Below are 17,740 nucleotides of genomic sequence, written 5' to 3'. Positions count from 1 at the left end.
GGTAGGATCTTGCAATGAAACTTAAACATGTTTTCGCTCTCTGAAATCAAATAATATTAAAATTATTCTAGAAAACCATTTAAAACTATTTTCTCAATTCCTTCTTTGACTGAAAATCTTACTTGATTAATATATTTTATATACATCTCTATTGATGCAAAAAGAGTATATTTAAAGTGAATTAAAAATATAAACAATTCAACGAACTTTGATGTAGTGGATAGTCCTAGAATTTTAATATCTGATGTAGTTTGCTCTTAAAGTGCTTAAATAATTATACTGCTTTAAGTGTATATATATAATTTTAGGCAAATTCATTGTAAATAGAAGGTTCAAGTTAAACATTTTTTGTAAAACTATTCATCTTAAGTGTTGATGACATTAGTATTTAGTATTAGGAAGCATGGGTCACTTGTCAAATTCTCATACGATTATATTTAGGTTCTTTTAAATTTAATTACCTTGCTCTTTTCTCGCTGCCATCTTGATTACCCACAAGACCTTAATAAACATGTTAGTAACGCTCAGCCAAATCACATGAAGTGACATGAACCAAAATCCACCTCAGTGCTCCATAAAAATGTCAGGTCTTTAGTTCGGTTAGTTTTCGAGATATCGTGCGGACAGACAGAAAGAAGTGAACATTTTAGCCTCTCGGGTGTTAGACCTAATAATGCACTTTTCGTTATAATATGAAAATCTTAGTTCCCGTACATTTCGATAACGTATAGAAAAGATTAGAGTGGTCAAAACCAAAGTTTTTATGAGCAGCCTTTGAAATTTATGTTTATAATTATTTAATTAGCCATTGTGACACTTAATATATGCCCTTTGCGTGTTTGTTTCTCTTAAAGTATGTTAATAAATCAATGCAAATTGATGCATTGTTTGTTTTTACAAAAAAAAAAAATTTTTACTGTTTTTGTAGAGGAAAGTGTTTTTATTTGAATATATATGTTTAATAGGAAATCAGCTAACAATTTATGATTTATTCCAAATTTCAGTTCCTTACTTGGTGATAGTTTTAACCCCTTTGATTCACTATACATGTCAATTATCATTAAAATGGTTTTGTTCTATTATTGTGATGAGGGTTGCGTGTGTGAAACATTATCTCTTTAGAACAGGGGGAAGTTTAAAAATAAAATAAAATTTTTCTAGGTGAATGATCCTCATGAACAATTCTTTATTTTTTATGACAGGATAAGCCAATTGTGTCAAATTCCATCTGCTTGTGACCAAGACATTGAAAAGTTGGAAAACAAAATATAGTTATTCCATTGGTTGCAACCACACTTCAACAGCTATTAATGTTTGATACTTTAGAAAATACTTTAGCTTTTCTATGTATGTCATTAGGCATAGATTTGCCAAATTTTAAGATTTTGGATATTTGGAGGATTAGTGATTCGTGACTGAGTAGAAGAGGACATTGCCTTTCATGTACAAATTTACAGATTGCTTAACTCATATACAAATTTACAGATTGCTGACTCATATACACATTTACAGATTGCTGACTCATATACAAATTTACATATTGCTGAATCAATTCAAATTTAGATGACTACAAAGAATAGAGGTAATATTCTAGGTATGGAGATAATAAAAGGAACTTATCTTTATACATACAACAATACCAGTATACAGCGTATGAAGTCGTTAGTACCAGTAGTTAGTACTACATCGGAAATCTATTAACAAGGTGCAAACTCCTCGGAGTTTACAACAAACGACAGTAGTTATTATAATCTCTACAGTGTAGCATGTAGTTTACAGACTTTGCTCACTAATGGTTGTGAATATTACCAATGTACGGTATCGGAATTCGTAAGTACCAGTATTATATTAGAAATCTCTTACCACGGCACATACTTCTGGAAGCGCCTAATTGAAATAATTAGATTGTAAATTACAAATCTGTTATTACAGTATGTTTGGTGAGTACTGTAAGTAAAGACTATCTGACGATTTTTTGGCTTATGATCAAATCTACCCAACTCTCACTTACTTATAATTAATAATTGACATTCCAGAAAGTTGAAATTTGGCCACTTAAACATCATGACTTAAATAGAAAACCTAAAGAGTTTTCAGAAAGTTCAAACACCCTTAGATGGTGCTGAAATGGAGTTGCCACTCCTAGCGTTTCTCAACGACTTGATGTCGTGTTATCTCTCAACAGACAATTAATTATTTTTGTTGAAGTTTAACCTAACGTAGGTTTAAAATGGGGTTTCAACCTTAAAATAACTATGTTTTTCAATTTAACTCCCTGATATCTCACAATGGTGAAATGTGGCAAACACGTGTTTTTTGTACTTAAAACATAAAATAAAAAAATAAATAAAACAAATAAAAATTCTCATGAAGACTAGCTACTCATAGAGGTTCAAATTCTTTCCAAGCTACAAAACTTTGACAACGATAAAATGGGATACACACGTTCCTAATCAAATCAATAGAAAATATTGTTTTCAAGAAAATAAACCACCGATAGGATATAAAGGGAGTTGCTCCTTGAGATAATTTTATTTCTAATTTTATAAAAAGGAAATTGAGAAGTATTGAAAACCTGATGTTTAAATGATTTAAATGATTTTATTATTGTATTGTTTTAGTCTTTAATATAATAAATACCATCACGTATGTATAATTTTCCTCCAAGACTAAAAATGCTTTTCATTTTATTGTCTTATTAGGTAGTAAATTATAATTTTATGCGCATACAAGTAAGACACACGAGATTCAAATTTCATCTTTCTCGGACATTGGGATGTTTTGAAAATAGTTCTTTAAGGATTTAAACCCTATTCCAGACTCCAGACTGGTTTATCACCATCAAATATCTGTTCTTTTTAAGTTGAGAACATGAGGCACATGTGTGTCTAATTTTATAATTGTGGGACAAAAATAAAGTTATTTTAGGGCTAGCACCCCATGTAACCCCTATAAGTGTTTGATCTTAATAAAAAGAGTTAGTTTTTATATTTAAGTCACAAGACATACGAGTGCCTATTTAAACTTTCTGTGATATCAGAAGTGAATTAGATAGTGAGTGAAAACTTTTATACATAGAGATGTTTAAGACGTCAAAGAAATATTCAAGGCATTTTTTACTAAATAATAAACGTGAGAAACCTATGAATTAATTTCCTAAATAAAAACAATATTATGAACTTACGTTGGACTAAAATTGGAAATGTCTATGTACACACACACACCAAACACACACACACGCGCACACACACACACACACACACACACACACACACATATATATATATATATATATATATATATATATATATATATATATATATATATTATGTATCCATGTCAAGATAGATTATAAAACACTATATATTTAAAATTAGAACAGACATACACAATGGTTTAATTTTTATACAAAATATATTTCTAGAAACATGTATGTCAACTGAATTTTAATAATACCGTTATATACTTAAATATTACCTCAAGCTGGTCAAGCATAACAATATATTGAAATTTAAAAATTAAAACAATTAAATTAGTTCAAAAAGAGCAGAATCTCTAAATATATCAGTGTGAGCCTCATGACCAAAGTGTGTGATAAAAAGATAACAGCGGACTCGAGCGGGTGACCGTTAGGCGGTAAACTGCTGACCTCCGCTACACAAGCAAGGTTACTGTACAAAATATAATGAGTATAATTCGTTTACACCGTCCAACAAGGTCGATAACCAAGAAGATAAGTCAAGGAAACAGGATTTTCCGGATATTTGCCATCGTTCAGTGATACAAAAACTCAATAACACTACATTTCTAGATCTGCAATCTGAACTTTTCCTCAGGTGAATATATAAACTACCACATAGTAATTGCAATCTACGTTAAAATAAACAGATCATACCAAAGCGTTGTGACATTCATAATTAGGAATCACAAGCACCATGGTATGTGTCAACTTCACTAAATCTAATAAATGCACTTAATAAAATTAAAACACAACATTAGTGTTGAATAATTAGTTGCTCAAACTTTCGAAAAACACACTTCAAACTAATAATATAAGTCACCATAGAAGGCTATAGTAAACAATTATCAACATTTACCAAAGTGGCACATACTCCCTTTCTACATGTTTTCATACAGCTAATCTTAATAATTTCAATATTTTCAAATTAAAACTACATAATTTTATTAAACAATATATTTTAACAACAACACTAATACAATTTTGTACTGCCTTATAATATCACTGTTTTAAACTGGGTTACAATTGCTGTTCTGTCAGTTCACAACAATTAGATAGAACAAAGGGTCATCAGAAACAACCGTTGTAGTTAACGTCTATAAATATTCAAGTCTTCTTTGAGGTAATTAAACAGACTGTCAAGTTGGTAAACTGTCAAATAATAAGAGGAGGGTCTTATTCTTTAATGCACTTATTGATAGAAGAGCACCTTAGAATAAGCATGGCACTAATTAATTAAAGTAACTTTTTATTTTTGGTATCATAAATTATTCATCTATTTACTTATTTACCTCTAGTATTTTAGCCAAATAGTAAATAATTTACCATACAAAATTATCACTGATATTATTTCTCAACTGCAACCACATTTATGTTGAAAACTATTGAAACAATAATACAAATAATGGAACATGATCTTAACAACATGCGTTTATTTTTAAAATTTTAGTAGCCATGTTTATTACGTAAAATGAATTTTCTGTATAGGATATAAAAATGTAAATGTCTACATTTTATATTATCAAAGATGGATGATTTTGTTATCTTCAACTATTTATCACATACAAATAAAACGCATAACAAAATGGGTACGTACATTTTCTACCCTAGTTTAAAGTTATTACTTTTATTGGGGCTTAATCACTTTTTCCTTAGTCAATAGATAACTACTGTAACTTTTATTCACCCTGATATTATAAACATTGAAACACATTCCTGTGCTATAGTTGGATGTATTAAAATTACTGATATTTATAAGTATCCTTCGCAATGTTGTAAGTTATATTTAAGAATATAGATTGATATTCAAATTATTCTGCAATGCCGGGTGCATTAATATTATAAATGCATAATATCGCATAACAGGAAATAGTGCCTTTTATCATATTCCTGGGAGGGAGGTTTGGGTGCAAAGGAAGTTTCGTATTGAGAGCATCATATTATTTGCTACATAATCATGCAATATATCTAAATGTTACTTAATGGGCATATCCTGATAGTTGAAAGTTACTTAGAACGAGTTCGTGCTCTGGCTTGTCTGTGAATTCCCACCTAAACAAAATTACTACTACCACGTTCTACCTCGCTGTAACCGGAGCCCAGTAGGATTAAATGTTGATCAATCCTGGTCTGTAAAACTTAGAACGAGTTCGTGCGCTGGCTTATCTGTGAATTCCCACCTAAACAAAATTACTACTACCACGTTCTACCTCGCTGTAACCGGAGCCCAGTAACATTAAATGTTGACCAATCCTGGTCTGTAAAACTTAGAACGAGTTCGTGCGCTGGCTTATCTGTGAATTCCCACCTAAACAAAATTACTACTACCACGTTCTACCTCGCTGTAACCGGAGCCCAGTAGGATTAAATGTTGATCAATCCTGGTCTGTAGAACTTAGAACGAGTTCGTGCTCTGGCTTGTCTGTGAATTCCCACCTAAACAAAATTACTACTACCACGTTCTACCTCGCTGTAACCGGAGCCCAGTAGGATTAAATGTTGACCAATCCTGGTCTGTAAAACTTAGAACGAGTTCGTGCGCTGGCTTATCTGTGAATTCCCACCTAAACAAAATTACTACTACCACGTTCTATCTCGCTGTAACCGGAGCCTAGTAGGATTAAATGTTGATCAATCCTGGTCTGTAGAACTTAGAACGAGTTCGTGCTCTGGCTTATCTGTGAATTCCCACCTAAACAAAATTACTACTACCACGTTCTATCTCGCTGTAACCGGAGCCTAGTAGAATTAAATTTTGATCAATCCTGGTCTGTAGAACTTAGAACGAGTTCGTGCGCTGGCTTATCTGTGAATTCCCACCTAAACAAAATTACTACTACCACGTTCTATCTCGCTGTAACCGGAGCCTAGTAGGATTAAATGTTGATCAATCCTGGTCTGTAGAACTTAGAACGAGTTCGTGCTCGGGCTTATCTGTGAATTCCCACCTAAACAAAATTACTACTACCACGTTCTACCTCGCTGTAACCGGTGCCCAGTAGGATTAAATGTTGACCAATCCTGATCTGTAGAACTTAGAACGAGTTCGTGCTCTGGCTTATCTGTGAATTCCCACCTAAACAAAATTACTACTACCACGTTCTACCTCGCTGTAACCGGAGCCCAGTAGGATTAAATGTTGACCAATCCTGGTCTGTAGAACTTAGAACGAGTTCGTGCTCTGGCTTGTCTGTGAATTCCCACCTAAACAAAATTACTACTACCACGTTCTACCTCGCTGTAACCGGAGCCTAGTAGGATTAAATGTTGATCAATCCTGGTCTGTAGAACTTAGAACGAGTTCGTGCTCTGGCTTGTCTGTGAATTCCCACCTAAACAAAATTACTACTACCACGTTCTATCTCGCTGTAACCGGAGCCTAGTAGGATTAAATGTTGATCAATCCTGGTCTGTAGAACTTAGAACGAGTTCGTGCTCTGGCTTGTCTGTGAATTCCCACCTAAACAAAATTACTACTACCACGTTCTACCTCGCTGTAACCGGAGCCCAGTAGGATTAAATGTTGACCAATCGTGGTCTGTAAAACTTAGAACGAGTTCGTTCTCTGGCTTATCTGTGAATTCCCACCTAAACAAAATTACTACTACCACGTTCTACCTCGCTGTAACCGGAGCCCAGTAACATTAAATGTTGACCAATCCTGGTCTGTAGAACTTAGAACGAGTTCGTGCTCTGGCTTATCTGTGAATTCCCACCTAAACAAAATTACTACTACCACGTTCTACCTCGCTGTAACCGGTGCCCAGTAGGATTAAATGTTGACCAATCCTGATCTGTAGAACTTAGAACGAGTTCGTGCTCTGGCTTATCTGTGAATTCCCACCTAAACAAAATTACTACTACCACGTTCTACCTCGCTGTAACCGGAGCCCAGTAGGATTAAATGTTGACCAATCCTGGTCTGTAGAACTTAGAACGAGTTCGTGCTCTGGCTTGTCTGTGAATTCCCACCTAAACAAAATTACTACTACCACGTTCTACCTCGCTGTAACCGGAGCCTAGTAGGATTAAATGTTGATCAATCCTGGTCTGTAGAACTTAGAACGAGTTCGTGCTCTGGCTTGTCTGTGAATTCCCACCTAAACAAAATTACTACTACCACGTTCTATCTCGCTGTAACCGGAGCCTAGTAGGATTAAATGTTGATCAATCCTGGTCTGTAGAACTTAGAACGAGTTCGTGCTCTGGCTTGTCTGTGAATTCCCACCTAAACAAAATTACTACTACCACGTTCTACCTCACTGTAACCGGAGCCTAGTAGGATTAAATGTTGATCAATCCTGGTCTGTAGAACTTAGAACGAGTTCGTGCTCTGGCTTGTCTGTGAATTCCCACCTAAACAAAATTACTACTACCACGTTCTACCTCGCTGTAACCGGAGCCCAGTAGGATTAAAAGTTGACCAATCGTGGTCTGTAAAACTTAGAACGAGTTCGTTCTCTGGCTTATCTGTGAATTCCCACCTAAACAAAATTACTACTACCACGTTCTACCTCGCTGTAACCGGAGCCCAGTAACATTAAATGTTGACCAATCCTGGTCTATAGAACTTAGAACGAGTTCGTGCGCTGGCTTATCTGTGAATTCCCACCTAAACAAAATTACTACTACCACGTTCTACCTCGCTGTAACCGGAGCCCAGTAGGATTAAATGTTGACCAATCCTGGTCTGTAAAACTTAGAACGAGTTCGTGCGCTGGCTTATCTGTGAATTCCCACCTAAACAAAATTACTACTACCACGTTCTACTTCGCTGTAACCGGAGCCCAGTAGGATTAAATGTTGACCAATTCCGGTCTGTTAAACTTAGAACGAGTTCGTGCTCTGGCTTATCTGTGAATTCCCACCCAAACAAAATTACTACTACCACGTTCTACCTCGCTGTAACCGGAGCCCAGTAGGATTAAATGTTGACCAATCGTGGTCTGTAAAACTTAGAACGAGTTCGTGCTCTGGCTTATCTGTGAATTCCCACCCAAACAAAATTACTACTACCACGTTCTACCTCGCTGTAACCGGAGCCCAGTAGGACTAAATGTTGACCAATCCTGGTCTCTAAAACTCTTTTGCGTAGTGAAAAAAAAAATATATATATATATATAGGTTTCTAACAACACACATTTGTGTTTAAAAATTAATAATAATATAGGTACATTGCCTTCTTAATTTTGGAATAAAACCAAAATTCATTAGATCATGTAAAACGTTAAAATTCATATATATGGTTCCCAATTTGAAACAAAATCCTCACCGCAGGATTGAAACATCTATTTCGTTACTCTTACTGTACAGCACAACAAAGCTAGAGCGCTAATAGCAAAATTGAATGGTTGGTAGTATTAATCTGTCTACAATGTAAAATATTACAATGTTTAATACCACTAGTGAATTACAACACTTATTCCAATATTTAATTTAATTTTGCGAGGCCTTTCATAATCTAGTATTTCATTGCCAGGCAATTTCACAAATAAAAGTGAATCTTTGATTCTGAAATCCCTTGCAAAATTAAATTAATTATTGGAATATGTGTTGTAAGTGATATTAAATTAACATATTTCCAATGCACCAATAATCTTCATATTTCAATGTTATTGATTTTTCTAGTAAAGCATATATACCAACGCCTCTTTAACCTAGCACACTATTTTGTGTTAATCTATTTAATTCACATAAAAACTTCATATTAATAAGTTGTTGTAACACATACTTGTTGCTCTTACACAATTTAAAATATCTAAAATATATTATTATACGTTAAAGACGAGTGTATATCCACAAGAACATAGCTATTTCAGTATCTTACTTGTATAAAAGCAGGCGACACTCCAGTTGGGCTGTTTACGAGCTCTTGGAGACTCGTGACGGAGAGATACCCTTCCCTCTCGATCCTTAGGGACTTTTAAACACAGTTTATACCCTTCGACTGGGGACAGGCTTGATTCTTACAGAACTGTGGTATATACTGTATGTTTACAAAAGTGATTGAAGTTAATCAGGATGTATATTACCATTATTCTTACATTTGAACCGAGATACTTAAATAAAAGTGAACTCTTCATAGTTCACATAACGTACACGTTCTGTAGACTAAAATTCCATAACACAATACTAATGCATAACTGTAGTAAAATGTTTTTAATTAACCCTATTCAAGCTCGAAGGTCGTTTTCAACATGTAATATTTATAATCAATGCCTATAATAAGTTTCATGTTTTGAATATTATGAAACCATAGGTACTATAAAACTGGTTTGCTAACGTGAATAGATATGTTGCAAATTGGAAGGCACAGCAGTTCATTTCTCAGGTAAATAAATCGTTAAGAATATATTTAGTGTTAAACTGATGATAAAGTTGAAATTCGCAAAATTAATAACACAGTGAATGAATGAATTTTTTCTAGTAGATGATATATAAAGTAATATTTATAATCCTATGACATAAATAAACATAACAAAATTGATTAAAACTTAAAAGCATAATCACATTGAACTTCTAGGTTACTTATTACATCAATTACTAAAGAATCCTATTCAAGGAAATAAAACACTGAATGTTAGTTTGCCACTCAGCGTACTTGCGAAAGTAGTACAGAATTCTGAAACTGAAGTACTGTAGTAGTATTTATATTTTTCCTACAAGGCTCAGGTTATTTGGCTTCTATACAGCATTATAATATATCCATTGAGGGAGAGAGGAGGGGAGCTCACAGCATGATTGTAATTAAAGGTGTGATCCTTCATAAATAATTTGTACTCTCACTTGACAAATTAGATCACTTTGTTTTTTACTCAAAATACTAATTTATTCTCATTAATGAAAACTGTGTTTAATTACAACACAAGAAATAGTAACTAATTAAAATGAAAGTCGTTAACTGAAAAAACTTAATTGCTTTGGAATGATTCAACTTTATTTACTGGTTAAATTTATTCAATGCTTATACTCTAAACGACAATCGTAAATGTAGTAACAAACTATCCATGGAGTTTAGAAGATTAAATAATTCATAATCGGAAAAAATATAAAGTTTCTTTATTATTATAATTACTTAATAAGTTTGGCAGTGTTACTAATGGTGAGGATGTGATTTTCTGGCGTCTATTCCTATGCAGGTTTAGATACTGGAGAAACCTCCATGAAAAGACAAAACAATTGTCCGTAGTGCACAACGAAAATAATAGGTTTATATGGAAGTGAGCAAAGTGTTCAGTCTAGCGTTAACAAAAACTCTACCCTCCTCTCTTCCACATCAACAGAACAGTAAACTAATCGAGAGCAACTAATTTTGTTTTTACCCGTTTTAACCAATGTATCACTTTATATCTTTGAATCGGTTAAATGTATTAATATCCTGATACATTTTTAATTAGTGGCAAAAAAATTCGCCTGTATTTATAATTACATTTGTTTGTATTATTTATAATATAACATCACTTATTTCACCAATAACAGTTATTTTACTTCTCACTAGAAGTTATATGGTGATCTAAAAGAAGACTTAAAGGTTAAAAGAAATGTCTGTGTGCTAGAAAAATTATATTACTAAATTTATAAGAGTTGAAAATTTTTTGCAAATGTGTTTCTTATTACGTATAGATACAGTGATTGACTCAATGTAAATAATGTTGACATATTATAAAGAATAAACATAAACTGTTTTCAAGAAATTTTAAGCCTACTTGATACCCTTCTTCAATTATTTTAACATTACTTTTTCACAGTTAATTATGTTCATAGCCTATGGTTATAGTTAAAACTAAAAGGAAAATTTATTTATTAACTGCATTAATATAACTACACTTCATTTCTACATAAATTCTAATTTTCGGACGTTTTTCCAATTTTATTGTTACTAAACTTACAAGCCACGATATAAATTTCAATTAAAATCTCTTCATCACATCCCCCACAACCTTTAACACAATTATTGCTGTTTTGTGTGATATCTTGACATTTATGTGATCTGTGTGTTGTTTAAAAACTGTATCGCAGTCACATGACGGTCACAACTGTTAAATATGTCTACCAATACATTTTCATCTACCTGCATCTGTCACCCGTGTGTTCCGCTTATGGCTGTGTGTTGTTTATAAATTTCATCTAAAAAAAAACAGAAATTTCTCAATCCATTAGTCCCACGAAGTGACTTAGATTTTTTAAATTTTACAAACAATTAATTTCTCGTTTCATATTCTCGACAACTACTTCTATAATATTTGCATTACCTCCAATTAGTGGTGACAACAATACTATTTTAGTCTACATTTCGTTGTCCGGAGCTGTAGATTCTAGAGAGTTAATTTCTGGACATTTGCTCGTAAAAATATAAAACATTTTTTGGAGTTTTGCATATGCCTTTTACCTCACATCAGTTTGAACCCTGTGCAAGTTACAATAATTAAACATGAGCTTTCAAAATATAGTATCTGCCTCCTTCCTCAGTTACTTGAACATAATATTAGAGAATTTTTACTCTTTCCCCAGTACATAATATTGTAACGAGTAGTTAGATTCCTGTATTTATTTATTACCATGTATTAAGAATTTTATTTCATACCCTTGTTTATATCAATTCTTTTCATTCCTTCATTGAAAACTTATTCCGCAACTTCTGAATCCCAAATTATCAGTATAATATCACTTATTAAAGTATTAATTGCACTAAAATTAAAATTGCTTATGTATTTATTTACACAAAACATATTAAAATGAGTATTCTATTTTAATTAAAACATGAACTCAAATCAAAATATTATTATTTTCTAAGCTTACACTTGTATACTGGGGTTAAAATTCCTTCCAGCCTGGTCTTCAAAACCTGGCTATCATATGTTTACAGGTAATTAGTAATATAACTCAGAACTGTAAACCGTATTTAATAAGAAACTTTACAGTACATAAATTTACTCGAAACTTAAGGATACACATATAACCTGAAGAATGTTATGAACGTTGAAACCTGAAAAAATAAAATACCGTTAAAGCACTTGTATGTATACACTATAACATAAGTATACATTTGCATAATTATATATAAAATATACAATAAATTGTAAAAATGATTCATTCACATTTCTTCATTTTGGATGAAAACATCTGTAAACTTGATACTCACTCGAACTTAAGATATGTAGTGCAACATTACAAACAATTACTCAGGTTTTAATATTTTACAATTCAAATTTAATTCTTCATTCATAAAACAAATTAAAAAAATATCATTATCTTTATAACAGAGGCGCATTAATAAGGAAAATATCAAATAAATTTAAAGTATTTATATTGAACAATTGTCTTCTGGCGAAGAATCAAAAGCATTACAAAACTAATTTTATACAGAAAATATTATTGGGAGATTCCGTTAAGGGACTATAATTTAAAGTATTCCAAAGAAAACAATTTTTATTTGTCGTATATTTAAAAGACCCCATACTTTTGTGATAAAAACTAATCATTAATATGTTGCATTTGTACATGAACAGCTAGAAAATTAATAATTTCTGCAATACAGTATGATACACGAAAGTTACAATATTGGTAGTAATTGGAAACTTACATATCGTGAGCAAGCCCCACTTTGTAAAGAACCGGTGGAAGAATGCGAGGTGTACGAGCCAGATTGGCACAAGGCAGATTATCAGAATCATCTTGCAGACCAACCACGGCATCAGCAGTAGAGAATTTCCCTAGTGCATAATTAATAATGTATAATAATACTAAACAAATGTTCTTAAATAAGTTTAATATTATTTCATAATTCAAAGAAATCATTATTCTACTGATGCCAAATTTCCATTGACTAATAAGAAAAGTTTGTTACCAGAGTTTTCTCCCTTTTAGGAGAAGGTGGTTTGTGTGTGGGTAGCATACAAAAACTTTTATATAAGCATTGGTCTAGGCTGGGTATAAATTTAAAGACTTCATTGAGCACTTATTATGCCATATTAATTTGTAAATGTTAAAAAATCTGAAGTTAAGGTATCTATTTTATATTTACTGGGACAGATTAAAATATTTTCCTTCTTTTTACTACGTTTTCTCATGTAAAAACGTGTCCTGATAATATTTCGGGAAATCATTTCAATTAAATTGTAACCTAATTCTTAGGTCGTTCCAGTTAAATGGTTTGTACATTTCTGATCATGTGGAAATAACAACTTTAATTCATTTATACGCAGCTATGATTAAGGTTACATTTAATATGCTCTATAAAACACTCATAACACTCGAACACAGCTGCCATGTTTGCCTATATAAATGTGCAAAGTTTCACGGCTACATCAATTGAACGAATAAAAGTTATTACGACTGGCGCAGGTGGTTCATATTAATCAACTGCTACAAGCGATCCATTGCTAGTAGAGGTATTTCTAGAAAACTATTCCCAGCTGAAAAATTTGAGGAATCGTCCATTTTTTTAGCTAAGTGACTATAAAGAATTCCATAACATATTTCCAAGAGAAATTTTCGAAGATTAAAATAAAATAAAATATCATTAACTTTGATTTTACTTTGATTTTAATAACACCTTGAATATCTCACTTACTATAACACTATATGCGACTAGTTTTTTCTTTGTTTAAATATTTGTTTATGTTGTGTCTCAGACATACAGCAGAATAAAATGTTTCCTTAAATGTTTTAATTACATTTTTTATTTCAAAATGTATTAGTTGTCGGTTGGCAATAAGAGTGTTTCTCATTTTCAATTGAAACAATATTATTATTTTTTTATTAGGATTTGTTTGTGTAATACTATTATTTGTAAAGTCTATTTTATCGTAATGTACTAAGGGTTATGATCATAACAATGTAGAAGCAACCATACTGGAAATAATATATAGATAAATATTGTAATATATGCATAAAAAGTACATATAAGTAAGAGCTCTAGTAATAACAGAAATAAATTTTATTATTCAACTTTAAATTCATCCTTTTATATTTACTTAATAACATTTTATCCTGCTTTAAAAGTAAATCAAAGGCAAGGAAAGGCATTTATTTGCCCAAAGTATGAATTAACACTTTATGTTATCTATTTAGAAAATCTATATAATATTATATATCATATATTCTGTTTTTCAGCTCAAAATTTGTTACTGTAATAATACTTACCGCGAGGATTCCAACGAGCAAAATAATGTAAATAAGAAGATTTAGGAAGCTCCCCATTAAGCTCAAATCTCTCTCCAGACGAGGGCATACTGCAAAAAGAACCCAAAGTGTTACAACACAAATCCTTTATTATTTATAGACCCAAACTGTTATATAACTTTCTAAAGTTTCACTTCATCTTTAAAATATATTATTTATGAACTCAAAACTATTAGGTTCTCATCCCTTCATATCAAACTCGTTATAACTAGCTGACAACTGTTATTTTACCTATAAAATATTAGATTACTCTTCACACCAAAAGGAAAACAATTTCGAACTAAAAAGTTAGTTTGTCTTCTATTTTTTAAGGAAATCTTTGTCTTGCATCGCAATACATACTCACTTCCGGTGAAACAACTTTGTGCAAACTTTATCGCTAGACTTAAGCATTCAGTATCAATTATCACCAAAATCAGTTGTTTATTTTTCGTTTAAAAGTGTTCCATTATACTTTGGTTATGTATAACCATTGTTTGGTTAATGAATTTTTAAAATTGCTAACAAATTAATACTAAAACATATTCATGGAAATGCAAACAGATTTCTGTAGTATTTGTATTACTTAATTAACTACACTGTAATTCCAATTATAGGAGGTTTTTGTTTTCTTTCTAAATTAAGGAAGGCGTGTCAGTAACAGAGTTGAAAGACAACATAGACTTACAGTACCACTTGTTGTAGGAATGGTCTTGTCGAGCCTGGCAGACCGGCAATGGGCCATTAGTAACTGTACGGCAAATGTCCGCCAGTATCAGAGCCTGCGCAATGTTAGTGAGTCACATCAATAAAATACATCGCATTCTTACTTCTAATTTACCAGTATACAAATATTTTTGTATATAATGATAGTAATAAATGAGATGTCACATTTTTTAATAATTGAAAAGACCACTATTATTTCTACAGTCTCACTCATAAAATGAATATAGATTTTACAGTTAATATAAAATATAATACTTAAATATGCTTTAACTCTGTTTTTCAAAATATTTAGTACAGTAACCTATCAGCAAAACAGTCAAAAATTGAATTTAAATACATTGTATCACAGTGGTGGGAGCAGTAAAATCTAATATATTTTGCGGTTGATAATTTTACAATGCCTGAGCTTTGGCAAATACTTAATTCCAAAGAGTTGGGAAATTGTTACGGAATAAAATTGTACAAAGAGGTATTTGTATCCTTGACGAAAAATGTTGATACATAAAATGGGAATGAAAAAATTGCATTAGTTTAAATGTCCCGTCACACAACAGTGACGTTTGAATAATTCAGCAAAAATCTTTCGTTAATTCATGAACGGGGTTCAAAAATTGTATATCTATTTGTCTATCTGCATGTCTAGGAAAATCATACGGTGTTTATAGCCACCCAGAACTAGCTAAATGAATATGAACTACGAAAAGCTAGCGTTAATAGTTTACGTGACGTTCCTTACCTTAAAATAAAGCATTCTTGATCAACTATATGCATCTAATATACTCATTATTATCTTTACATGTAATTTTACACACCTATACGTTCATTGATGTACCTGTTGTAATACTGGGATCTCTTAGGTGTACTAGGACGGGGTTTAGATAAATGGTTTTCTTCTATTAACTTACACAAGTCACTTGTACACAAAACATCTCATAATTGATAGACTAGGAAGAGAAATTCTATTTCATTCTTACAAAAGCTAGCTAGTAGAGGGGTCATAAATTCTAAATGACCTTATTAATTGTTTATATATTGTTTCATGAGAAAGTAATCATTAGGTACTATAATTATCAGCATCAGCAATGAGATAAAGTAACTAAAATACTTTGGCTCACATCAATGGAGAATGAGTAAGCAAAATCCTAGTTTATCATAATAACATCTTTATAAATTAAATGCTGTCCATTTTACCACAATATTAACGTTTCAGTTTTAACTGGGCGTTAGCGAAACCTATTGCTCTAGAGGCTAGGGATTCTATTTTCCTCTGTCTGTCTTCCGCTCGATACCTCAAGAACGAAATGACTTGCATTCGTGAATTCTTTTATGAAACTTAATTTCGGTACAAGCAACATCGAATTCGATGGTTGTGCAAGTCACTCCATGGGATACGGCTAACCGGTAGCGAGCATTTCGAAGCTTTTAGTAAATTTTATCCTGTAGGTAACCGTAATGATAGTAAGAAATCGCAGGATAAATAAACTTGTAAAAAAACTGAATAAAAGACATTTTAACACGTGACACAGTAACACATACAACCACACTGAGTGAATCCTGTCACGTGACACGTGGTATGGCGTACTCCTACATTGTTTATGTAGGCAAGAGTCGACTTTACAATAATTTGTAATATTTAGGGCTGAGATAATTGTTTATTGGCCAGAGTACTGTTCACTCGTTATTATCTCCTTTCTTATTTAAATTGCTATCATTTCAGAATTAGTAAAATATAAAATCCTTACAATGCCAAGAGACGCCAGGAGAATTGTGTAGAGATAAGATCCGAATCTCCAACTGGTGCACAAACAGCAAATTTCATCGGCATAAAGCTAAAGACAAAAATAAAATACAGAAAATTATCATTTTTTATTGTATTTCAACATTAATCGTACCAGTGTACTGTTGAAGGTGTTAATAATCATCATGTGAAAACATGAGTTTGCCGAGTTGCACAACTTCTTGTATCGCAAGAAGGAACAAGAACCCTTTGACCCAATACCCACCGTGCAGAATTTCATTGCAGAATTGCATTTTGTTTTGCAGACAAGTCGTCTGGCTTTCCTGCAATAGCCATTCCGACGGATAGTTACATATGGCGTTATTTAATTGATTGAATATAACATTAATAAATTCTTGAACTCTCATAGGTGGCAGTTACACACTTATTTACAGATACTTACATGTTTATAATAACCCCACGTCGACTGTTTTTGGAAGCAGTTAGGCTGGCAAGTCAATGTCCACACCATAGCTATACAATCAGAAGACTCAAAATTTATTGCAATATAAAGATTTTCAATGGTTTATTATAACCGTAGCAACAAGAATTTTAAATTTAATGTGCCACAGAATTAGTATACATTAAATGTAAAACATTGATGGATGTAACACTAATGTGATACATTGGTGAATTTTACTGTGCACATAACAGAAACTGTTTAGTAACAAAGCGTTATTCCTGTGAATGCTGGTACTACAAACATATTAAACTTCAATTAATAAAACAAATTCATTATATTGGAAAGCTTAGTTATGGAAATATAGAACAATTATTTGGTAAAATTTACTTTTTGTGGTTTATAAATTATATAAAGATCATCTGAATTTAAATTC

At 32.1% G+C, this 17,740-nt stretch overlaps 1 protein-coding gene across 1 annotated transcript; it reads right to left on the bottom strand.

Annotated features, from left to right (window-relative positions):
* Nucleotides 1–12,138: 12,138 nt before the first annotated feature.
* On the bottom strand, nucleotides 12,139–17,451 carry LOC124363791. Its single transcript, XM_046819052.1, has 6 exons — nucleotides 17,308–17,451; nucleotides 16,870–16,956; nucleotides 15,090–15,183; nucleotides 14,384–14,472; nucleotides 12,822–12,951; nucleotides 12,139–12,224 (listed from the first exon to the last, which is right to left on the bottom strand). Exons 1-6 carry the CDS (start codon nucleotides 17,374–17,376, stop codon nucleotides 12,169–12,171), a joined length of 525 nt encoding a protein of 174 aa, XP_046675008.1. The 5' UTR covers nucleotides 17,377–17,451; the 3' UTR covers nucleotides 12,139–12,168.
* Nucleotides 17,452–17,740: the final 289 nt, after the last annotated feature.

The sequence above is a fragment of the Homalodisca vitripennis genome, chromosome 5 (genome assembly GCF_021130785.1).
Source record: "Homalodisca vitripennis isolate AUS2020 chromosome 5, UT_GWSS_2.1, whole genome shotgun sequence".
NCBI lineage: Eukaryota > Metazoa > Arthropoda > Insecta > Hemiptera > Cicadellidae > Homalodisca > Homalodisca vitripennis.
Note: the sequence above shows the minus strand (reverse complement) of the source record. Positions and strands in the feature narration are given on the sequence as shown.